Source organism: Macrosteles quadrilineatus, unplaced genomic scaffold, assembly GCF_028750875.1.
Source record: "Macrosteles quadrilineatus isolate MER2022 unplaced genomic scaffold, UCM_ALF_1.0 Scaffold_8__2_contigs__length_117827958, whole genome shotgun sequence".
NCBI classification, from domain to species: Eukaryota; Metazoa; Arthropoda; class Insecta; order Hemiptera; family Cicadellidae; genus Macrosteles; species Macrosteles quadrilineatus.
The window spans coordinates 114,311-141,029 of NW_026542601.1; the positions used below are offsets into that span (position 1 = coordinate 114,311).

General features: G+C 31.7%; 1 protein-coding gene across 1 annotated transcript; it reads left to right on the forward strand.

Moving 5' to 3' along the window:
- Positions 1-23,578: 23,578 nt before the first annotated feature.
- Positions 23,579-26,380, forward strand: LOC129001285 (uncharacterized). Its single transcript, XM_054428533.1, has 6 exons — positions 23,579-23,691; positions 23,835-23,964; positions 24,693-24,817; positions 25,025-25,110; positions 25,721-25,813; positions 26,095-26,380. Exons 2-6 carry the CDS (start codon positions 23,845-23,847, stop codon positions 26,292-26,294), a joined length of 624 nt encoding a protein of 207 aa, XP_054284508.1. The 5' UTR covers positions 23,579-23,691; positions 23,835-23,844; the 3' UTR covers positions 26,295-26,380.
- The last annotated feature ends 339 nt before the right edge of the window (positions 26,381-26,719 follow it).

Genomic DNA, 26,719 nt, shown 5'->3' on the forward strand with positions numbered 1-26,719 from the left:
AATCAAAGGCGCGTGGAACAAGGCAAAATTCTTGTCTCCTTGCGGCGAGAGGTCGGAGCGGGCCTAACGGGTTCCATTGATGGGCTACCCGGCTACCGACTGACCTGGGGTAGCGACTAGCGAGCCAGTGGATGGTTAAAGGTTCTGCCGGTTATTTCCATCTTATTGCTGGTTCTCGAGCTTTTTGAGCTCGTTGTACAGTGAAATCTTACTTCCCTATTTTATATAGCCACAATCAAAGCGATTTTTACAAGAAAGAATGAAGATATAGACTCAGTGATGTGTGGTTACTTAATTAAATCATTTTCCTTGATTGTTTACCCTTTTGTAAGAGCCAATAATCAATCTTCTTTATTTTTCGATTTATTATCTATATCAATTCAAGAGGTAGCCTGTACCTGGTTAACAAATATACCGATTACATTTACTGTGTTTTCTTTGAGTTACGCCTCATGGGATTCCAAAGTTTCACATTGTTTACATTTTTGAAGAATGTAGATAACAGAATGTTTAACGAAGTCAGCTGTAAATGCTGTCAATGCAGTGCTTTGATTTTGCGGTCCAAAAGGTAGAAACGATTCGATTTGTGAAACTTTTAACTTTTGCTACGGGCCTGTTAATTGGAGATTGTGACTTTCTTAATTTAAGGATGTAAACGTTTTAACATGACGTGTTTGGAGTGGGATTTGAAATATGTGACGTGTATCAAACTTTTTCTCTTCAAAATACTCTCCGATGTAAAACACAGGTACGGCAGCTAGGTTTTATAGAATTCAAAAGTTTTTTAATTGTCCTCCAATGTTTAGAAATTATTTTTCGATCAAGTTGTTTAATCTATAAGTATAAAAGAGGATGTTTGTATATATATTTGTTTGTTTGTTTGTTTGGGGGTGATAAACTCGGACACCGCTGAACCGATTGCCACGAAACTTGGTACATACGTGTAGAATGTCATGGAATAGGTTTATACACCATCAATTTCGTGATCCGTCCAATAGGCTCCGCCCCAGTGGCTCTGGAGTTTCCCATGTTAACCTTATGAGAAATGGAATTAATGAATCTTAACAGCTGTTTCAATTAAACAAGTTGGTTCTGTTCTATGATGTTCAATAGCATTAAAGTTACAAGGATTACCAACAGGGTGCAGCACTATTATTTCTTTTACATATTTATGACAACAGCTAATTTGCAACCAAAAAGGTGAGTGAGCGTAGCGAACGAGCTAACCTGAAGGCAAGTGAGCGTAGCGAACGAGCTAACCTGAAGGCAAGTGAGCGCAGCGAACGAGCTCCAACCTAAAGGTGAGTGAGCGTAGCGAACGAGCTCCAACCTAAAGGTGAGTGAGCGTAGCGAACGAACTTCAACCAGGACGTGATTGAGCCATGCGAACGAGATCATCTTAAAAATTAAGAAGTTAAACGGGGCAAAGCCCGCGGGTTACAGCTAGTGAATAAATAATTTTTTTGCCAAATTATGTTTCGAAACCAGAAACTAAAAATAGATCAGGAAATAGATATTTTAGTTCAGAAAACAAAGCCAATCAAATAGGCCTACGTACTTTTTAAATAAAAAACACTGGTCGGATGGTTTTTAACTTTGCTGTTTATTTACTTCAATAAATTTCTAATAAAAATCACCACAGGTACTAATCTATATAAATAAAATTAGAGTTTTGTCTGTACATTGCTCAGAATCATCAATTTTTAGATTATTTTTACGTTTTAAACATTCAAGAATCCGAAACAAGTTCTATCTCAATTCCGTTATTATCTCAATCATCAATTATTATCTCAATTCCGTTGTTGTCTATCTTCCGTCTGTCACGGTCCAAAGGCCATTTTACGCGGCCTTCTCCTGAAAAACGAGAGTACCTATCAAGATCCTCGAATCATTTTAATGTATTCACTGGATTGGCGAAAGTGTCTTTAGCTATTAAAATATGGCCTCACTACTTTGTAAAAAAACTTACGGACGTTTAAAACCCAATTTTGTGCGTTTTTGTCAAGTTTTCTCACAATGTTTATCACATAATCATCATATGAAATAGCGAACAGCTGTTCGGATCAAGATTATTTTTCTCTAACTGTCACTGATATGTTTACATTGAATATTGTTTACAAATACCGCAATCATTTCAGATCAAGTTTCAAAAGAAAATCCAAACCAAGTTGGATTAAAACCGTTTTTCCTTACATAACGGATTTAATTAATCGCAAGTGCAATAATGTGTAGGGTAACCGTAAATGAAAATAGAGCTTCTTTGTGTATACAATTTCTATTGAGTTTTGGGTTGATAACCGGGGAAAAGACATTGACTCAGTGTTCTGACATTATTATGGACATAACATTATTATGGATTATAACATTATTATGGATATGGTAGATGTTTTATACTATATTATACGGTAAATTAAAGAAAAACCAAATGTTCTCAACACGTGTCCTCCAGCGTTGAATTTTCTTTTTACGGTTTGAGCCCGTTTGCTGGTTACAATATTTAATTGTTTTGTCCAATGTCCGAAATGTAAAAACATGACATTGCTATCCCACACGTCAACTTTTCGTGTCATTTTTTGGACAAATACTAGATAGAGGGTTAACTATATAAAATTAAGTGTGATTTGAAATTTAAACAAAACTAGCGGACTCGTGCTGCTACGCAGCTTTAAAATAACATAGCATATCCTAGAAATAATCAAATTTATGATACAACAGGACTGACGATAACGTTTTGACGTAGAAACCTAGGTCTCCACTAAAAGATATGCCTTTGATTTATGTCAAATTTAAGATTTTTTATCGAGTAATACAGTATCTTGGACTTAACTGTTTCAAAAGATTAATAGTTAGTTAAAATTAAAGCCAAAGATTAATAGCTCAAGTTAATATAATTCACGGATTATTTTAAATCTAAAACATAAATAATAGTGGAACTATTAGTTTTTAACCATAGAAAAACCTTATGAAAAATAAGTTTTATTTTGGTTATTCATCTTGTGTTTGCTTGAAACTCGTCCGATTTCAATAACTAATAGCTTAAATTAAAGCCGGTATTTCACTGAAGGTTCTTAGACCAAAATATATAGGATTACATAAAATTTTAACTGGTGAAATGCATCTTAAATCGAAGTAGAAATTTAAAAAAGTCAAATATATATTTTTGGTGGAGTAATACATTAGATAAATATTGCCGATACTTTATGTGAAATCTGTGCGAGCATTCCTTAAACATAAGACCTCAATCATGGAAATCGGTCGGGTAGAAGAGCCAAACGAACTCTGAAAATAAAAACCATTTTTTTTTTAAATACATATATATAAGACTAGAGGACCTATGCTGCCCCGCAGTATTGAAATAAATACCATTATTAAATAAATAAATAGCAATATGCTGATACTTGATGTGAAATCTCTGCGTGCATACCTTCAATTTGAGGCTTCAATCATGAAAATCGGTCGGGTGGAAGAGCCAAACGAACTCGGAAAAGAAAAACCAAAACTCCCATAGGCACATGGGAGTAAATTTAGTTTACGTAGGCCTATAAACTGAGTGATACAATTTGCTAAAACATCCTATAGGCCAAACATATCTTGGAAAATCCTATTTTTGATTATCTACCAACTATAGCAGGCAAGATAAGTTTTAAATTGTGATACTTTTTTAATATTAATCACTACCCTACTAACAGTGAAATACCACCGCCGAAGCAAACCTGCAGAATTTGATGGTTCGTTATTTTATTTCCAAAGTAGCGAGGCCATATTTTAATAGCCAAACTCACTATAACCAATCCAGAGAATGCAGGAAAAATATTTGAATCATAATCGGTAATATAGTTTTCTCGGAGTAGGCAGCGTAAATTTACATTTTGTTGGTACAGACAGAATGACAGAAAGACAGACAGACAGAAATTGAGATGAGACTCGTTTGAGCCTTCATAGCCTAGAAACGTAAAAATAACCAAAAACTGCATGATTCTACGCAATGGACAGACAAAACTGTAATTTTATTTCTATAGAAGAAGACTACATTTGCACAGTTTCAAGCACTCGACAGAGTTACAGAGTTGCTCGACAAGCTGGTCTGAATCTGACACCATTGAATCACTGCAAGGGATGCGCGCAAAGGGAGAGGAACATTCAGATGACTTCTGAGAATTTCAACTTTCTCGTTTTGGAATGTGCCGTTATAGCCTTACTTGGAAGAGGGGAATTTTTGGACCACGAATGAGTTTGTTATGTTTAGTTTTAAATAAATCCAACCTGAATATAAAATAGCAAATGCAAGTCCGCAGTAACAAAAACGTTTATTTTTACGAAATAACTAAGTTCTGGGTCAAAAATAAGTTCTAGACCAGTGGTATAGCCGGGAAAATTCTATTTTCGCCATAATATGAGTACAAACTTTTGAAAATTTAACATGGGCCTTATGAGAAAACATTCCGCCATTATTGTCATTTGTTTACATTTTAAGACATAACTCGGCGTTCTGTACCCACGGGCACCTCAGCTTGCGCATGCGCAGAAAGCTCTTGAAGCACTTTCCGAGGTAACTTGTACTTCTGATGTGTATTAGCTTCTGACATACAATTTTGTCAACTAGTGACTAATACTTCAAAGGAAGGAAGGTGGGAAGATTTTCATACTGCTAATAGCCTTCTTTGAATTCAGCGTGAAAAATACTGGGTAATTTCTATAGTTTGGGCCATTTAGGGGAACCAAACAAATTTTTAAAAACTCTTCTATCTCATCATTTCAGTAAACTATGATATTATTATTTGAATAGAAGTTAAATGTCAAGAAAAAATACCGCAAATTATTATTTTTGGGATAGAATTACATTGACCAAGGAATACTCTCAAAGTGTAGTGTAGTGATAAAGTTTCCCGAACAAAGCTCGGTCCCCAGCTACTTGTTGTCAAACAACGCAATAATGTACGTTATTTCATAAAATTTGTACCTGAGAAATTTACAAATGGAAAATGCATTTCTCGTAAGTGTAAGCAAATCTTAAAATGATAGGATTTGTAATGATACGATCTTAAAACGAGCAATTCAGTATTCTTATTCAAAACACCAAACACCCGCCACTGGATCAAAATATGCCCGAACGGCCCAACCCGGCACGGTGGGAAGCCCCTCTCGTACAATTTAAATTACGTACATAAGCCAAAAATTAAAAAATATGATTTATAACATTTTACTTTTTGTATACAGAATCCACTGTTTTTAAAATTACCCGACCAAAAAATAAAATAAAGTAGTAGCCGACAAAAAAAGTTCCATGGAAATTTGCCATGTCACGTTTCATAAAACATTTAAAATAATCGACTTTATTTGAATATTTAAAATGAAAAGTACCGGAGGACCGAGCCGTGGCTCAGTATGTATATTTCGATTGTAAAAGCAATATAAAGGAAACTCGTGTTTTCTTTATAACTAATTTCGGCTTTTATTGTTTAAGTTTCAGTGGAATTTTAATTTACTATGATGTAACATTAAATGGACAATGCAACACATTAATTTATTTTAATCTAACACATTTCTGTTATTGTAAATAAATCATAGAAAAAAAAATAAAAGTAGTATTTTTTTAAATACGTTCCTAATGAAGGAATTAATATGCGATCACAGGTTAATACAGTAGCAATCAACTACACAGCATTAAAACAGCACAGTGTATGTAAGGGGTGTGATTTATTTCTTGGTACTAAATTAAGTCATTCTTCAAGTATAAGTAAAACTTCAGCATGGGCATACTCTCTAACGTAGGATCATATGATAGATTAGCTGAAGGCAGATAAGTCCGATTCAAGCTTATATTGCTTCCTATAAAGATTGTTGTAATACAATTAACTTTAACTAGTGGTCGTCCAGTGGTCGAAAACTCGACCAAAAATATGTAATGGACAGGTTTCAAATGATTTAGGCCTAAAACGTTTTTTTCCTGTGTGAGTAACTAAGGACTTCTGGATAATTTAAATATGATATTTATATGTTTCTTACTCAGGAACAATGCCGTTCCGGGACACTATATAAATGGACGTTAACGTGATTATAAATTTGCATTTTACATAGTCAAAATACAATAGGTATTGCGCAACCGTGATATGTTAAGTCATTAACCTTGGTTCACTAGTAAAAACAACACCGTATGCTTACTCAAACAAAACAAAACTTGCTTACTGTACAGCAATAAATCACGTAAAGAACAAAACAAAAGAAAATGTAGACTAGAAGACTACTGATACCGTAGTCATCCTAGGCTACTACTACATGATGTTTCAGAACAGAAGTATGGGGATAAAAATATTAAATAACTCATGAAACACCATAAAATCATAGTACAGTACTTAAGTCTTTCTGGTAATAATAACAACGATAAAAATAAGATAAAGATAACGATGATGTAAAACACCTCTTATTATTTCTCTTTGTTCTATTCTTTCTTTGGTTTCTCTCCATCCACAAGTTGTCATGGTTACTAATCACCCAACGACCCAACCACAAAATGTTGTTGTGTTGTGACAGCAGACAGGAGCAGACGATTGTCAGTATGTCAGTGTCAGTGCAACATTGTCAGTCTGTAGGTGCGAGCGTATAGCTTGACCTTGACGCTACTGATCGATATTTCTCCGTTTTGCTTCCATCTTAATTTTGTCAAATGAGCTGTAATATTTCAATAATTGGGAACCTACTGCACATAAAAATTACCGTAAATAGTTAAATATATCGTTCATATCGAAATATTATACTGAAAAACACATTTCATAAAACATTTTCTTGGGATTTGTGAGGTTATATAATATATAGGCATCATGATGATGCGACTCCAGTTAAGCGAGGTTCTACTGTACAGTATTTGCAAGTTAAAGTTACAAATAGAAAACCCATTATGGTTTGTATTCAATGACCGATGTATTATACAAAATAAATTATAACTTATTTTGATATAAATCAGAAGCATTTATTACAGCTTGCAGCACTTATTGGTTTATATAAATATTCCAGTTACTATTACTTAAAAAAAAACACGAAATTGTGTGGCCATTCAATTTTTATAAACACAGTGTTAAACATATGACTCTGCAGAATACCGGATGGTAAAAAGTGTTTGGTTTCAAGAAAATAAAATAAAAAATAGTTTAACCAGCTTTACTATTTATTTTGAAAAATAATAGATAGGAAACCATAAGGATAGGTATGTGATTGAACTGAAATAATTGTAGGAAAACTTAAATCGTAAAGTCCACAATCTGTACATCGTTAGAGAGCGAGAGAGAGAGAGAGAGAGATTTGATAAGGCATCTGAAAAGTAAACAAATAATCGTTTCTGGCGTTTGTTATATTGTACCCCCCTCCCCCCCCCGCATTTGCACTCGTGACCACTTTTTGTTGCTTCCTTATCATTCATCCGTCCCAAAATAGAATTCCTGTAATAGTTTGTTTGTAAAATTAAAATTATTATAAAAATCTTTTATCTTTCGAGTGTAGTTTCATGGTTATTCTTATCAGATAGAATAATATCGTTGCCATTTGTAATAGTTACTCCTTCGCGTTACGCAATTGCGTAAAAAAACAGTTCCCGTATCTCGGACAAGATTCACGTATATTTCTCGAGATAAAGAAAATCCGTATAGTTCCCGGTCCGTGGAAACACTGTAAATATTGTACTAGGATATAAAATATTGTATGAAAGAGAAGTTAAGTAAAATTTCAACTGAAGGTAAAAAAAAATTAAAATAACTTAAAATATGAGATGATGAATGGGTAGGATCAAGATTCAACCAATTATAATTAATTAATATTCGACGATCCTTATTAGAGGTGCTTCATATTTATTTGGAGTATGAACGTGTTTAAACATTAACACGTAGTTAATCACTATCCCAACAAAAATAGTAACAAGGAGTAAACGATGGTTACAGACCGCTGGGTGTTACCGCTACAAAGTAGGCGATGAGGGTGCCGTACTTGGCTACACTACTCCACGATAGAACACACGATGAGACAGTCTCCGCATTGGTATTGCAGTTACGCTTATCGTCACAGGCAGCAGCACCGGTTTGCTGTTTTCATACGTATAAAGTGCACGGGAAGCCATACCTGACTGGCTTATGGGAGAGCTGACTGGCTTTCGGGCGGGTGACTGCCACACCGAGTAAATTACCAGCGCACTGACTGCCAAACCGGGTGTGCACAAAAGTATATATATATATATATATATATACAGCTGGGTGCAGTTAGAGTTAATATTGGGTGACAAAAGCAGAAATTACAGAGAGACGGGTTTTTTCTCTGACACACTTTAAGTGCTCTGTTCATTTCAGTACCAGTCGTGCAAAAGTAATCTGAATTTTATTCCTTTGTCTTTTATGTTCTCTCCAATTGCTTGTTTTATTTTACAAAAGCATTTTATAAAGAAATACTCGCAGCTGTATTTTTCAACGTTACCATATTCTTTCATACAAACAATATGTTATTATGTTTCATCCACCCATATGACAAAAGTGTTTTAAAACAATTAAATGATTTAAATAAAAACCATTGTTTATATTATAATTATTAGAGTATAGGTCAAGTCCACGTGGTTAACAATGTGTCCAAAATGAATGATAAAAATAATAACTGGGGCACCTGGAAATCAATAGCATCGGGAAAAATGGATGATATTCACAGTGCAGCAGAACTATAAAGAAGTATTTTAAATTACACTAAAAGAGCGATGTCTTAGGTTTAAGCATGTAACCTATTGATACAAAACTAGACCTCTTAAGGTAAATGCGTTATTCAACATTGGCAGATCAAACTGTGATTGTAATGTCACCTTGTTTGATGATGTAATCTCTCTGTAAGCAAACCGACTCTCGATAACATAAGGGATGCAACAATAGAATACATCGCCAGATCTTCTGTTTCTGCATTTTCGTGGTATAACAGACACTAAGAAAAAGCGATATTGATGTTTGACAATGTAATCTCTCTGTAAGCAAACCCGACTCTCTATAACACAAGCGATTCAACAAAAGAATACATTGACAGCTCTTCTGTTTCTGTATTGTCGTGGTATAACAGACACCGAGCAAAAGCGATATTGATGTTTGACGATGTAATCTCTCTGTAAGCAAACCCGACTCTATATAACACAAGCGATTCAACAAAAGAATACATTGACAGCTCTTCTGTTTCTGTATTGTCGTGGTATAACAGACACCGAGCAAAAGCGATGTTGATGTTTGACGATGTAATCTCTCTGTAAGCAAACCCGACTCTCTATAACACAAGCGATTCAACAAAAGAATACATTGACAGCTCTTCTGTTTCTGTATTGTCGTGGTATAACAGACACCGAGCAAAAGCGATGTTGATGTTTGGCGATGTAATCTCTCTGTAAGCAAACCCGACTCTATATAACAAAAGCGATTCAACAAAAGAATACATTGACAGCTCTTCTGTTTCTGTATTGTCATGGTATAACAGACACCGAGCAAAAGCGATGTTGATGTTTGACGATGTAATCTCTCTGTAAGCAAACCCGACTCTCTATAACACAAGCGATTCAACAAAAGAATACATTGACAGCTCTTCTGTTTCTGTATTGTCATGGTATAACAGACACCGAGCAAAAGCGATGTTGATGTTTGACGATGTAATCTCTCCGTAAGCAAATCCGACTCTCTATAACACAAGCGATTCAACAAAAGAATACATTGACAGCTCTTCTGTTTCTGTATTGTCATGGTATAACAGACACCGAGCAAAAGCGATGTTGATGTTTGGCGATGTAATCTCTCTGTAAAACACGACTCTCGATAACACGAGTTATCCTATTTTATGTTTTTTTTTTACAACTTTACATTTTCAATCGTATAAATAGTTAACAAACAGTACTATCGATGTAATATTTTTTATATATTTAATAAATATTCGTGGAATCCTATATAATCTTTCCTTATGTGCATTTTTGATGAATAATTTTACAAAGTATTTCTAAATTTACACACTTTTACGAAGGCGAAAGACAAAAAGGTTGGACAGGAGCCAGACGACTGACGTAACGAGATTAACGACATAGTAGCAGTAAAACTGGAGAGAAACTCAACATATGTCCAATGTCCATCAACAACTTTTTTCGTAAACGTATTTAATTTTTATTATTTTATAACGATTTATTAAATATTTTATATATATAGATACTTTCCACAGAGAAACATTAAACAACCTTTTCTTTGGATGAATTGCCAAATTGTTTTGTTTGTTCGATTTTAGGAGCAACGAAGACAATAATTTTGTTAAGGGAGCAAAGATTATTTCGGTTAAATAGTCCGAAATAACAATTGTGTTGGAACATGTGGTATTTTGAGTTCTGCCACGATTGTATGCAATCGTACGTTATAGTCCTTGTTAAAAGATGTCCTTTTTAAAAGCCTACCAGTATCGTAACCAATATTGTCAATATTATACCTGATTACCGATATCATCTCTGGTCAACAGGTAACGTCCAGATTTGCCATATTATACCTTATTAACATGAAGTCGGCTTATTATCAGTATGATACCAAATTGTTTGGATTACATTGTGTACTTTTAACTATTGTTTATTTGTATAAGACTTTTTCTCGAGGGGGTTGAAGTGAAATAAATCTATCTATTTACTTGATACAATGAGTTTTCCATGTACCAACCCTTTTCCAGCCGTCATACTTAACTGATTTTTACAATTTCGGTATTATTTTAATATAGCTTATGATCCAGCGGGGAATGCCTAATGGTAAATTAAAGGGCAATTTTGTTTATAGAGCTTCCGCTATGATTTTATTTATTTATAGAAGTCACTTTCAATTCAGTTCATTCAAGTTATACTGAAGTGCTCTCTCTATAATGGGGTTAAATTGTAAATTTTAATTAGCGAATCCTCCAGAATCCGAACCACATTTTTGCTTGGCATTAACGAATTGGTCTAATTGTCAGGATAGTACTGTGGATAGTCGACGTTAATCCCCACCAGGGAGTATCGCATCCACAGTTCGTGCCTATAAACATCCACAATTCATGACCTCCTAGTAGCTAAATTACAGGAAGTCGCCACCGTCCCAGTCTAATGATATTCATACATATTATACACAAGAGACAAGGCAGTTTATGAAAATTGATTTTAAATTACTATGAGTAGTAATAGAATTGTATCCGATAAAGGAAGGCAGGTAACTCTTTATGGTATAGACTATTGTCCAAATTTATTTACTGTAAGTTAGTATTATTTATCGCCCATTAACCATCACGAGAAAGCGTATTAGTTATATTATTGGTTTTTTTCTTCAGAAACAAGTTTAGAAATATTTTAAAATTCGCAATTTTCACATTAACTCTCTCTTAAATATTAGTTTTGCGCTAATTCATTTTACTAGTATTTTTATTACGTAGAATGACTAGTAAATACTTTTATTAAACACGAGAACTAAACGTTGGGTCTAATCTCATACCCAATCAGCATAGCATCCAATTTCATCCCATTCGATTTCCCAATCTCTAAATTACTTTTAATTATTAAAACTCCCTTTTAGTTCCAACTTAAAGCATGAAGATTAATTAGTTAATATTAAACAGTAAAACAGAAACGAATCATATCCACTTCATGGTTGTATGTACTTGTTTCATTTAACCATAAACTGTAGAAGAAAATAATTTATTTATAAAAATAAATACATCTGCCTTAAAAAAAGGTTGCCAATGACACATAAAAATTGTACACATAAAATATTGAAGGATTATACAGCTATAAGACTGATTAATTTTGATGTTTGCCATATAGATGATTTCTCATTATGGTCAATGAACCTCTTAATGTTTCATGGATAATAATTTTCAAAAAGGATCTGTCCAAATCATATTGTTTTCAAAAGTTCACAAACAATTTTGATAATGTTCCTCTAGAACCAATAAACAATCCAATCACATAAATTTTTGAAATTTAAAAATTTGGCTTGAAATATTCAAAGGTAGAATCATACATTTTTTTCTAAATATGTTCTAAATAAATATGTTTTTAACTATCTCGAGACACCCTTATTAAATTATTCCTATAAACAAAAAATTATTGTCTATCTAATAAACCAATTGTTTGTTGTTTTATAAGAGTTTTAGAGATAGGAAAAGTAAAAAAATCTTTCAAACTAATTTTAACAGGTGTAGTTGTAGGTATTTCCAAAATCTTCATTTCATACGATATATAATTTAAAGTAAATTACAAAAAAAGAACGACAAAAAGGCTAAAGAAAATAAAGAATGATGAGGATGGCTTAGGTATATAAATATATAATCAAACATATGAAACATAAATGCACACTTAAAAAATGAAAGAAAACAATAATTTATCAAGAATATTGTTTAGGCTGCAAACAAGGTTTTTTAAATAAATCTTATCACCAGATATTTTATATTAACAAATAAAATAAATAAAACAAATAGTTCCATTGTGCATTTCACCAAAGATTCTTTAGAGACATGATACATACAAGTAATAAAAGATTTTAAAAAAAAACCATGAAAATGATGAACTGGTTTATGATATCAGCAAACAAAAACTAAAGTTTTAACTGTGGTCTGCAGGTTTACCATACTTAAGACGTGGCATCTTCTTATGCAAGGGATTTGCTTAAAGTTTGGAGTTAGGTTCATGTTGTTTGAACAAAGTTTGAACTTCTTTGGTAAAAAATTTTACACATCCCAGTCAAAGATACAACAATTAACAATTGTAACATAAGACAGTAAAGTTTTAACACAAAAATTGATTGCAAAATTTATTCTAAATCGAATTACATTAAAGGCTTGTTGAGAACAGTATTAATAAGAACATAAAATCCAGTTACTAATCAAATACTCGTTGAAAGTCATTTTTTGGAAGAGTGACACTTGTTATTTAATATTTTTCTACGTAACACACTGAGAATAGAAAAAAAAAATTATTATTATTATATAGTTTCGCTTTTTTCAGAAATTGGGTAGCCAATATACAGTTTCCTGAAACGGTTAAAATATATATAGTTAGTTTACTTTATTTGAGGAGAAAGACTTGCAGGCAAATAAACAAATAAAGCAAATATTTTAATTTTTTCAGGCCTTATAGTGGGGGTTGTTTATTTCAGTATTATTAAGCTTATCTGACAACCATTCCATGTACACATTCGGATATAAATGCACGAAGTAAGTTTCAACAGTGATTTATTTTACCGGATAGTACCCTCGTCATAGAGCTATAGTATTTACATACACAATATACAAAACATTTATTAGAAATATAAAAACGAGCAAAATAACCTTCAAGCTTTTGCTTAAATATAACAGTATACAAATACACGAATAACATATATTTATTGAAATGTTGACACGTAAGATAGAACATAATGGTAGAATAGAAACTTTAATGACAAACACACAAAACCTTGTTGATAAATTTTTAATCAATTTGAGTTAAGTTTAAAGGTTCAGAGAAATACAATTATCAATGGCTAAGCAAAGAGTTAATACATCTCATAGTATAAAACACATCTAAACATGTAAAAGACGAATCAAACTTACTTTTATAGTAGTACTTGTAAGTGGTTTTGTTTTATAAATAACTAATTGGCAGTAGGGTACAATGAAGTAATAATGAAACCTAGTAAGGCAACCTAGGAGTTGGAGTTGGGTCATTATACTAATGGTGTACAAGGTAAGCAAAAGTTGGCTGCGACGTGTTCATTCTGAAGCACATTTAGTTTAATCACTTCTGAGTTGATGTTTAAGTGTTAAGTAGATGTGTATTCATGGGTTTGTAACATGTATATTAAATAGCAGTTGTGTTCTGATATTTGGCCGGACTAAAAAACATTGTTTTTAATTAATTTGTATTTTATACTAATACTAGTTAATTTGATAGGATTTTCGATATTTAACAAGATAAAATAAATGTTCTATACCTTCCTTCAGTTCCAATAGGGTTGGGGTGTTACAAGTTTGGATAAAATTATGTACAGAGTGAGGCAATGAAAGCGTCCCAATTTATAAATAGTACAAACTCAATAATAGGCCATTCACCCTATAGATATAGATAGCACATCAACACTCAGTTGTTATTTTTCCATTTTAACTTAACAAAGTCATGTTTTCCATTTCTTTAAAACAAAACCATGTAAGTGACGTCTTTGTCCTACTTGACATTTCTTTTTAGTCATTTGAAAACACCATCAAATACTCATCCAGTATTTCTTCAGGAACTATTTTCGTTTTTGGACAGTTCTTAGCTTCAGTTCAAGCAAATATGTGGGGCGACTTTGAAAAAACCCGAACATCAATCAAGTAGCTTATCAAAATAACCCTCTCCCCCCCAAAAAGGGCTAACGCAGAGATTTCAAGAACAAAAGCTTCCTAGTTAATGTCTTTGGACTTTGAGTTATTCAGACTCGCACCCTTTCAACATTTATTTGCTAGTGTACAACAAATTTTACTGCACCCACCGATTATCTTGAAGGTTTACGCTGTTATCCTAAATAATTTTACCCAGTTCACCATTGTTTTCCTATCTGGAACAGCGCCGTGTTGACCAATGTTGGAATGTGGTCCAAACAATCTCTAGTTTTTTGCACAAGAATCACTATTTTAAAAATCGGTTTCCACATCAATATCTTATATTTAATAGCCTCAGGCATAATGTTAACTAAAATTACATTGTTTAATCAATATTATAAGAATAGCTGTGCATTCATTTTTTGCTTTACTTATATTGTGTCAGCGAAAGAAAATTGGGGTGCTCTCACTGCCTCACCCTGTGTAACAATACTCAGAAGATTGCGGGTTTGATCCTGGTAATCAGTAGGTTTTAAGGTTCAAAAGTAGACACAGCCGTCCTTTATCATCGAATATAAGCACACAACGCCCTACCACCTAGTTAAAAACCTAGTTTTATACCTAGTTTATACAGTATAGTCCTGACAAAATAAATGGCCTTAGTAAGTTTCTTAACTACTCAACAGATTTTACTTCATTCTACACAGCATTATTCATGTTGAAATATGCACTCCAGTGTGTGTGAATGAATTAAGAAACCAATGGCAATAAAATGCCAACTCCACTGTACTTGGTGTCGATCTCAAGCTGTGTAGGTGTTCCACAGAATCTGATTATTCGCTATCACTGGAACATCGGAAAAGGAAGCACTAGACCGGAACTAATGTCTTTTCACTCTCTCGAACCTGATTGTAAAGAGACCTTTTAGCGCAACAAGTGGAAATTGTATCTTCTATACCTGGCCTTCCCTGATTAATTTGGTTAGCACTAAATATTCTGTATGCTCCGTTAAACTGATTCGGTTAGTCATTCCATGTCACTGATATGATTTTTAAAGTATGAATTCCACTCGTATTCTTCATTACAAAAACAATAGTAAATTTATTATTTACGAATAATAAAGTAATCTACTAATATGAACCTGGAAATATATCTTAAATACTTACTAAACAGATCCTTAGTCGTCGAATGTGTACAATTTATGGTTAATTATTGCAATAAGCAAATTAGTAAAATTTCGAGGAAGTGGTATATTTACCTGTTCTAGGGAATACCTAACAAATTTCAAAACAGTTATATAATTTCCTGTTACAAATACACTAGAGTTAAATCAATATGATTTGTTGGATTAATCTAACAAAACCATCAACCAACCATCTACTAATCATTGCATTCAAAGTGTAATCTAGTATCTCATAAAAGTTTGAGTATTTATCAAATATTCTGTGCTACTGATGAAGTGGATTTAGTTTATGCAAATATTCCTAGCATCTAAGAGAAGCACATGCAACATTTCGTGTCGTGAGTATTTACAACAGAAAGTACATAAAAATATGTTTAAACACTTGTAATATACACTGAATGATTACACTTATACAATTGACTCGCAAGACAGTAAATACATATACTATATGGTAAATGGTTATCGATTTCGATTGGACACTCCAATCATGATCGGACCCAATAGGCGAATGGAATATGACTTGATGTCATTCACCTGTTGGATCTGATGGTGATTGGATTGTTCAATCGAAATCGATTATCACATACCATCTATTATATCTATTTACTGACTTGCAAGTTAATGGCATAAAAGTGAATATATATTGTACAACAGTTATTAGGCATATTTTTATATACACTCGGTAAATTTGACTATACAAACATTATGCTTATGAAGAAGCTATTTATTTACAACACTAAAAATGTGAATAGTTTTATTAACAATTTATTTGGTATAGCATGTTTAAAAATACATACAGGAATATTAAGAAAATAATATAATATGTATGAATGCATTTCATATAATTTGAACTAATTTTGTAGTTATTACCGATGCTTATAATCCGTAAAGAAACGGTGATTAACCTTTAACTATTAACTGTAACATGTTGTCAGAGCCTGATAATAATGGGACCACGGTTATAAAGCTATTTTAAGCTAAACACCTATTCTCAATCCATCCAATAAAGATCATAAAGGATTGATAACTGTGCCTGTCACAGAGAAAAGATTCTTATAAAGCTACAACGATTCAAATTTGATAAGCTAAATAGCAATCCATTACAAGAAAATCAACACTCTTACACTTTATAACATGGATTACTATTAATTTGTTATAACATTATCTTTTGAAGCGATCCATCGGAAGGCAATGTAAATCTAATCACCTCTAGCGTACAGTAATTGAAACCTTTTAAGCAACTAAAGGTCGAAGCTCAGGAAATTATCTTAAATTCCTTAGGCCACTATCTTATTTTTGTGATCAGTAATCGAAATACTATTAAATTTAAAAAAAACTATAATAAGATAGCTTACGTAGAATTATTTATTACATCCAACTAAAATACATAGGTTTTAAAGAAGAAATGTATAGTATTACCACTGCATACTTTGATCATAAATACACTTGAACAACTGCTCTGTACCATCATGAAGGTAGTATACAATAGCTAACATATTTTTTTTATCAAGGGTTGAACACAATTAAGTTGAATAAATCGAAACTAGTAATGTTTGTACCCATGCATTAAGTGTATTTGTAGGGGTCAAATTAATTTTGTATTAGTTAATTGAGTTGTTACTACAGCGTATAGAAGGTGATGAAAATCTTAGGTATTCCGATGATTAAACATACCTAGTTGAAAATGATTAAATTATAAAATTTACTAAAAATCTCACATCTTTAGTTGTAAAGGTGAAGATTAATAATGCCAAGCAGTCAGGATTCCCTCATTTTGAGATTTCTCATAAAATCCATGCCTACAGTTTTGGTTCTTATTTACAAGACTACAAGTGTATACTGATACGATTGCATGATCAGTGACCTGTACACATGTGTAATGCTACATACCTTTGTTGTATGTGTCAAGTACACACTGTCAGCTACCATGGTCCCTTAGAGGAGCACTCATTGTGGGTACATGTATGTTAGCTTGCATTTCAGCAAATTACGTAGTAGTTTTTATAGGGTTTATTTATTGTGTAAACTTACAGCGATGTGCTAGAATCAATCTCTTTCAATTTACCAATAAAAATTTAACTACCATACCGACTGTATTTGTGCATAGATACAGTAAGATAGATTATACAATGAAATAGCCAAGTAGTTTTTTTTTGTTTTTTCTTTAGTCAAGTTAAGTCTTCTTCAGGCTATTTATTTTCAATAATTATACCCTTTAATATGCCATCACTTGGTCATTGAAGTTATCTACAGTAAAGTTACATTTTAAGTTGGGATAAACTTTCGTTGTACCAGTCGATTGCACAGTTATTATCTTAGTGCTCTGTAACTGGCGGTTTCCCAAAATCAAAGCCTTGGTTTTATGAAAAAAGTTTATTTTTATCCTTGGAATATAGACCACACCTACCACCAAAATCACAAACCCTTTACATTGAATATTGTGGCAAATGTTTCAATAAATGAGTTGAAGTTTTTGCAAATCAAGGGAATTAAAAGAATACATTAAACTGTTCTAGTGTGTAGCGAGTTTTAATAACAATGAAATGGTGCAACAAATAACGGAAGGGATGTGTAATATATTAATCAGCTATTGTTAGCAATTTGTAAAAATTAAAATAGTTTTTTTGGTTTGTCTTAAAAAATAAACTAAATTGAACGAAACACGTTGCAACATAAAAAAAAACTCATTGTAAATTTCAAAAAAATCCAAACTAAAACAGAACAAAATTATTAGCTTATAAAAAGCAACGCATATAAACAAAATAATTTACTTTATTATATATATTACTATATTTCATTGTTAACATTATCATCTCAAACACGCCATGTTCATAGTCTGACGACGCTCTCTGTATACAATGTAGTTCATTAACTAAGACAAAGCTGCAATTAGTGTAATACTTGTTACTTCGTGCGAGGAGTCATGACTAGACTTGTTTTAAACTGAGATTTAATACGTCATAGATAGCAGTCTATTTCCAGTGATTCATGTTAGAGTTATCAATACAGTTGTCAACTTGCATTTGTCTATAGCATTCTTACGGTTAGAGATTTTTGAAATTTCAGCATTGCATGGATTAGGCGTATCTATATAAATTGATTCTAAAGGTCAGAAGTAATAAACGTTATCATTGGTCTGACAAATTCTTTCCCTAACTAACTTTAAATAAAGGGTGATTTATTTACCTCAATACATTAAAATTATCAATAAAATTGGAATATTGAAGATCCGTTTTCATAAAGGTTTTGATACTTGGTTACAATCTGACTCATTCTACTGAAAGTTCGTCTATTGAAGTTATAATTCAAATTTAAACCGTTATACGTATAAAGAAAGTTGGTCAGCATCACTGGATCTTTGAAACAAACTTAAGAAATAAATAAAACCCCAATGGCGCGAAATCCTGAAGTATATCACCTTTTTAGTTGTAATTAATCCTTTCACTCAATCATTTGCTTTTAAATGTCACCTTAATTGTAAACATAAATTGAATAGAATATGTGACAAAGGGGTTTTATAGAGGTACCCCGTGTCAGGTTATGTATACAACGGTAGAAAAGTCACGGAACGGTTTATATCCTAACCGTTATACAGGGTTTTCCACAAAGAGGTTTAATTCAACATTTGATTTATTTTTTATTACTCGCCAATTTATATACAGAATATTTGGAAACATTACACAATAAACATTCAGAATTAAGTAGGTTTTAAAGATACTGTATGAAGATTATTTGCTTCCTACCCTTGTGAAAACAAAATTGTAACATATTGATCATTATACTTATAAAATATTAAAAATTGTGTTTTTGGATTTGTAAAATATTTTTATTGTCACAATCAAGAGAAATAAGGCTCATTTGCAGGATAACTAGAACATAGCCTTACAAACCTAAAAGTAGAGTCAAAATTGTTAAAAATGTGATTCATCTCCAGTTTACGAATTCGAAAATTAATTTGATTTAATAATCTATTATAATTAGTCTAGTTATTAAAGAATTTTCAATATTTCACCATTTTGTTTCTTCAATGTCTAGGGAGCTTAAATTTTCTCAGAATATTTTTAAAAAACTACTTTATAAATTGTATAAAACTTAAATATTCTCAGTCTGTAAATGGACAATTAATGTAAAATCAAACGCTTAAACCTCTTTGTGGGACATCCTGTATATAACACCGTATCTAATTTAAAGTCCTAATTAGTAAAGAATGATGCCACAACCCAATCTAAAAAGGTTGTTTCCGTATCAAATGGTGGTGTTTTATAGTTTCACATATTAGGTTGAATTTCCATTGAATCTCATTTTTGTCAAATTTTGTAGTCCAGTTTTTTTGTACAATGGTAACCAATATATTAAACCATTCCGGGGTATAGATGGATTATACTTTACCATAGAAAATCCAATTGTGCCTCTGGTATTCCTGGTGTTAATTGGTTTTAATAGTGTTCATAATAGTAATAGCTTTAAACACATAACTGTAGATCATGAATGTGAAAATCTCCCTGTACTAAACCATGGATTAAAAAATAAAACTATTATACATGAACTAAACTACCAACGACGATAAGTAAATCATAAGAATGGTCAAATTTTGTGTCTCTTTAACAACTAAAATTTACAGTTTTATTATCAATGTTTTTCAATAAGATCAAGAGATTAAGACTTTAAATTAAAAACCTGAATCGGAATTAAAATTGTCAGCCTTTGTTTTGACCTTCAGTACAACATGGTACAGCCACGTGGAATTTAAGTACAACATGTGAATATTCAAGTGTTTGGGTTAAAAAAGCTTCCCCTAGTACTTTGATTTCCTAGACACACAATAGTTTTACCAAAATAAAATATTTACTATTTCACAATCATCCTTTTTAATAATTTTAATAATTATAATCAACTAAAACTAAATTCTTTGCATAAATTTTTTAAATGATGAAAATCCATTTAGTCTAAACTCATTGAAAATGTAAACGTTTCATGTCCTTAGGGAAATTCAGTGTAACAGCGTCTTAGCAGAAACGTGGGATCTTAATTAAGAAAACCTCTTCGCATTCGCTTTTATATCTAATTGCATTGCCTGTAACTCAGTTCAATGTTTTCTTTTGTATCCATTGTGACATTTGGTTCTTTCTTGATATATTTTAAAATTATTCATTGATTGATAATATTTATTACAAATACAATTTTTAAGGTCTCTAATATATTTCAGCAAGAAGACCTTCATATTTATTATACTAAATATACTTCTTTACCTAAATATTTTTTTTTCATTTTGATTAAAATTTTATAATTTTATATACTAACTGCCTTTGGAATGTTTATGGAATAAAGGGTAAAAGAGTTATATATAAAAATACTGTGCTATATTGTGGAATTAAAGAAATATCGTGGTTCAAAATTAAGGATATATTTAAAAATGTATTACTACAATAAATTTCAGTAAACATTTTGAATGCCTGTCAAAGTTATATGGGTCCCAGAATTATAATAAAACATTAAACAACATTCGTGTTTAATGGAAAGTATGCGAAAATAAAAGTAGGTACTAATGAAATACGTATAAGTTTGCATGAAATAAATTTCGAAAGATTTACTTTACTCATTTCGGAAGACTTACAGAAATGCTTTAAGACATTGTCTGTACGTGACTGTACTGTCTTAAAACAGATATATTAATTTAAATAGTTTTCAGCTGACTTAATTGTTTGTTTGTTTTTGTTTTTGTGTTGTTCATGATTTTGAAATGGAAGTAAAAACTATGTAACATAATGTTAGTTTCATTTTAGCGAATTTCCCATATAGGGAATAAGCTATTACCGTAGTACTCATGGTAAGACCTGGACGCGGGACCGATTTTTTTTTTCGTTTTGAGGTCCCTAGAGGCCAAAAACACCATCCGTTCAAATTCATATATATATATATATATATATTTATATATTTATATATATATATATATATATATATGTGTCCGTCAGCACGATAACTCGAGCAAAAATGATCCGATTTTGATGAAATTTGGTACAAACGTGTAAACCTACGTCTATTCGAACGAGTTCGCGATCCAGCATGATCGGACCATGGGAACGGGTGTTTACGGGGGGTTTTATGGGGTAAAAATAGGTTTTTCCCAATTTTGACCCAAAAAACATAAAATTTAGCAATAAATTTCCAAACCATTTTGTAGAGCTTCAAAAAACAAATAATTTAGTATATTGAAGCGTTATTATGCGCCTAATGGTTACAGAGAAAATAAAAAAAAATTGTAAATTTAAAATTCCCATGTTATTCTTATGGAGAATGAGTAAACTGTTGTAGTTTGCTTGTTTATGAACATATTTTGATCAAATTTGGAAAATGTTTTTATTTCTTACTAACTATTAACATTTTACAAAAAAAAAACAGTTTTACCCTCCCTGATGCAGCAAACCTAAGTACTTTAAACTAATTCTATTTAAATCGGGAATAAATGTTATATTTTTAAGTAGACATTTCAGTGTAAATCCAATCAGTCAAATGGAAATTCGCTTAGTCTGCAGGTTTGCTGCGGCGGGGGTATTATATTTAAAACTGTTCAATGGCGACGAGGATGGGATGGAGGAAGGGTGAGAGACACCAGGAGCTAGTAGAAGAAGGTATATTAACACCCAGTCAACCTATTTTCTGTTCTAATTTTGATAAATTTGATGAAGACAATGAGACATGGAGTTCATACATGGTAAGGCTAGACAACTTTTTTGACCTAAACGGAATCACGTCAGAATTAAAGAAAAAGCAATATTTGATCAATTTATTGACACCTAAAGTATTTCACGACCTGAGAATTAATCTAAGCCCATGTGACATTGAGGATAAAAGTTATGACAAAATATGTGAAGCTTTACAATTATTACTGGAACCTAAGGGAAGTATTATTGCAGTGACTCAAACATTTTTTAAGTAATATGTTTCTTAATATTCATATTAGTGATTTGGAATTTGTATTGAATATATTTTAGAATATTTAGAAGAATTACTAGAATATTTTAGATCATTATTATAATAGTATGTGTTGTTCATCCTTACTTTGGCTATGCAGGATGAGTATTCGCACAAGACCAATGTCTTTATTTATTGTATTATATCAAGAACACCTTTGATGATAGTTTATTATCTTTAGGTTGATTTTCCATATCAGAAATTTTCTATTGACGTAAGTACCAGCTATGTGAAAAAGAATAAAATAAAAAAATAATTTAAAAATCAACGATTAGTTTGGGAATTGGACTTTAATCAATTGCCTCATGTAGTTTGTGTAAAATAAACGATGAAGAAAATATTTGTTTTGTTTTATACTCAGTTTTTAATGACTAGATAATTCAAGGTCCATATCAAAAAATGCAAAAAAATATGTATAAATTATAACGATTAGGAAGTATAGCTTTAATATATTAATTAGTAGTATTGTTCCCATAAATAGGATTTAATAGTTATTTATAAGATAAGGTTTTAAGTAGCTATATATTATTTTAGCAGCTATATATTATGTAGCTTAGCACAGGTAATATTTATTCAAAAACATAATTTCCTACGTTTATTTTTATTTGTAAGATTCGAAATCCAAATAACAATTAAACTTAGTAAAACTAATAGAATATATATTTTAAAAGTGGTAATGTCAGTAGGACTTAAAATCGATCATGGTCATGATGTTGAAAAACTATAACCACCATTAATTAATTTGACATAATTTATTTAAATGTTTTTTTTTCGTTTATGGCGAAATAAAACACAATAATTCATTAATTAAAACAGCATTTAAATTATTTCTCTTTAGGCGAATTTGATTATCCACTCCCCTCGGCGGTAAAACTTCTAAATGCATTAGCATAAACTTTGTTGAGTCATTGTGCAAACTCGCAAAGTTTGTTTTGATTTTACAATAGCATTGTTAAAAGATAATGAATGTTGCGCTAATTGAGGACAAATACTTGTTTCAATCCGCATCCGCTAATAATGACTTTATTTAATGAATACCGTTTGTTAAAACCAATTGGACAAACAGTTTGTCTAATTATGTATCGTGTTTGTAATTGCATGACCTTAGTAGAGCCAGAAGTCGTGTGGCAGAATAGTGAACTACTCCGAGGAGAAGGAGTTGTTCATTGTTGAAACCAGGGAAGACTTTTCTGCAGCAAATTTATACTTTCGTAAGTCAATCAGTTTTTTCAACAATATTATCGGTTACTAACAGAAAGAGTGTTTGTTATTGTTACTGGTTAAACGTTAAGGGGGAAACTCACGAAAGTTAAATCTTCTTTAGAAAACCTAAGATTTCTTCTTTGCGTTGCAGATATTTTACTATGACACCTCTACATTTTCTGGTGGTTCTTCTTCTTGCGTCAGTTGAAGCTCAGCTGAATCCTCTGGGGAGGTTTGGAAAGTGCATCGATGTGAAGGCGAAGGATGTTAATGAGGCTGATGTAAGTCTTAGAAGAGTTATTTGTTTTTAAACTACAAAGATTTTCGTCCTTAAACTGGTCATGAGGTCGGAATAAAACAGAAGATAGGAAGGTTGATAGACGATGGTCTGGGAGCTTGATGTTCTCTACTAGATGATTTTTTTTAATGTTAACGATCTTTACCTAAAAACAACCAGTATAAGTGTTAGGGTGGACTCAAAAAAACCACAGTAAAAATAAAAATAAGGGACTATTTATACTTCTATTATGTTCGTTTTATTTTCAGTTTTGTAAAATTAATTGTTCATTTGTTTTTGTTTTATAATTGTAATCACACCATATATAATAAATGAATCCACGAATCTCATTTCCTATCTGTAGGTGTGTATATAATTATTTTACCTTTGAGCAATAAGCTGTATCAATTTTTCCATACACTGTATCGCTTTTTCTAAGCGTTGTTGATTACAACGGTATCTCAACACGAAAAAATAAATAGAATATTTTCTTTTTCATTTATGTTTTTAAATATAATATTATTAGTTAGTTATTGTTTGTACAGCCTATACTTTTCTATTACATATTGAACATTTACCATTCAATTATTTGAACTGATAAAAAATTACAGTTCGTCTTAAACATATTTTATAATGTACTATTGAACTACCATGCGCATCTTATTTCATTACTATACTAAATTGCAATTTCGATGATTATTTAAACTACTTATTTGCATTTTATATTTTCAGCTCGAAGGGACGTGGTACTTACAATACAGACCCGAGAACCCAGATCACTATGTCCACACTTGCCAAGCACAATACGACCACGAGACTAAGGACGGGATACTCCATAGTCTTCTGTATTTCTACAAGTAAAGTATTACAACTGGTATTCTCTTGACTGACAATTATTACTCAGGATTCTTTTTCATTTACTTTTAGATCAGCTTATTTTGCCAAAAGTATTCTTGGTTTTGACAAGTTCACATAAAGCGATGATGTAGTTGAATTAAAACTCAGAACTAAGTACAAATCGAAAGATTTATTTTTGTAAGGTAAACAATTTTTTTACATTTTAGCAAAGGAAAGTCCGTGAATGAGCCGCAACATATCAAGTACCAAAAGATCAAGCCTGGTGTGTACAAGCGAGGAATTACTGTAGATGGTAAGATGGAATCTATTATAAAATAGTGTTAAACACGATTCTACCTTTTAAGCAATTCACGGCGTTTACTAGCTATAATCCTCCCATAGGGCACGAGGGGTCCCAACACCTATCTTAATAGTTCCAATAAAACCTATATCTATAAACGATATAATGATATTCCTTTGTTCGCAGCTCATAAAAATTATAATTTTACCATAGTTTTCATTACCATACACACTTTTCTAAATAGATTTCAGTATCAGAAAATTCAAAGTATCAAAATAAAAACACCAAATGAAGTTTAGAGTCAGATTGTTTGGTGGACCTGTCTAACCTAAGTATTACGTTGATAATAATATGGTTGTAATAGTAGCTTAAACTTAACATAAATTGTTCCAATAGATCAAGAAGTTCATATCGTAACACACGAATTTGTCAGTGGAAATGTTGTGGATATTTTTGTTCGTTTGGACAGATTTTGTAATTGAATATTAAAGGAAAATTTAACCAATTTTAGTTTTAAATTCACATCTTCTTTCCTTATGATATTTTAACCTCAATAACTACAATGGTTTATTTGTCATCTCATTGAATTACTGAAACATGCCTTGTGTTTTCCCCATTTCAGAAGCAGCTGTTTATATTAAGCTATATGTACTTGATTTCGACACAGAGAAGAACTCCAGGGTTCTCTACTACTGCACAGACTCTAACAGTGCAAGTATGTATATCAAATAACTGGTACGTTTAATTGTGATAATCCTTGAGCTAATTGCGTTTCCAATTATAAGATAAAACCAATAATATTATGCCATATAAAAAGATCAGACTACAGAACGAAAACTTGATTCAATGATTATTAAGATTGCACTGAATCGTAAAACAAAATTGACGTAGTTCGTAAAATATGTCCATCGCAGATCTTAATTTTAAAGGTTGTTTTAACAAAATATTTTTTATTTTTTGATTTACGTAGACCAAACTATTTTATTGTGTGTACAGATCCAGATATTTTCAACGTTCAGATTGCTACCAGAGATCAAGTTCCGACGAACCTCAAAGAAGTTTTTGCCGCTGGTGAATCCAAGTTGCAAGAAGCCTCTTCAAAGTTCAAAGTTCCCTTGATGAAGGTAGAGCAGTCTACTGCGAAATGTGCGCCCCTCATTGTAGAAAAGGGTGCTATGGACAAGTATTTGGGTTGAGTAATAAACATTGTTTACAAAACTCATTATGGGAGTATATATTTAAAGTATATGTAAACAAATATGATAAATCCTATTAGACATTTTCTAGCCTAACTTATTTCATGAACATCAAACTAAATTTATTTGAACAAATAGAAACTAAGGAAATATTTTTTGTCTTATACATAAGAACTGTATACATGGTATTGCATTTTTGTATTCACTTTTTCTACTACTTAAATGTGTTTTTTTTTTATTTAAGGAAAAACAGTATATAGTAAGAGTTTTTAACCATAGTACATGATTCACTAGCGTACTATATGAAATCCTGAAGAATATTTCACAATATTTTTAATATCTTTCAACCTAGATTTAGTCGAGTTTTTTTCATTTGAAAAAAATTATTGTGTTCTAGTTCACTTATGTTCTTCTATCGACTAAAG

What these genes read in the sequence shown, in the direction of transcription:
- LOC129001285 (XM_054428533.1), top strand. Translation starts at nt 23,845, where the DNA reads ATGACACCTCTACATTTTCTGGTGGTTCTTCTTCTTGCGTCAGTTGAA. An exon ending in AGGATGTTAATGAGGCTGAT is followed by an intron (nt 23,965 to 24,692) that starts GTAAGTCTTAGA and finishes TTATATTTTCAG; the next exon opens with CTCGAAGGGACGTGGTACTT. An exon ending in GCGAGGAATTACTGTAGATG is followed by an intron (nt 25,111 to 25,720) that starts GTAAGATGGAAT and finishes TCCCCATTTCAG; the next exon opens with AAGCAGCTGTTTATATTAAG.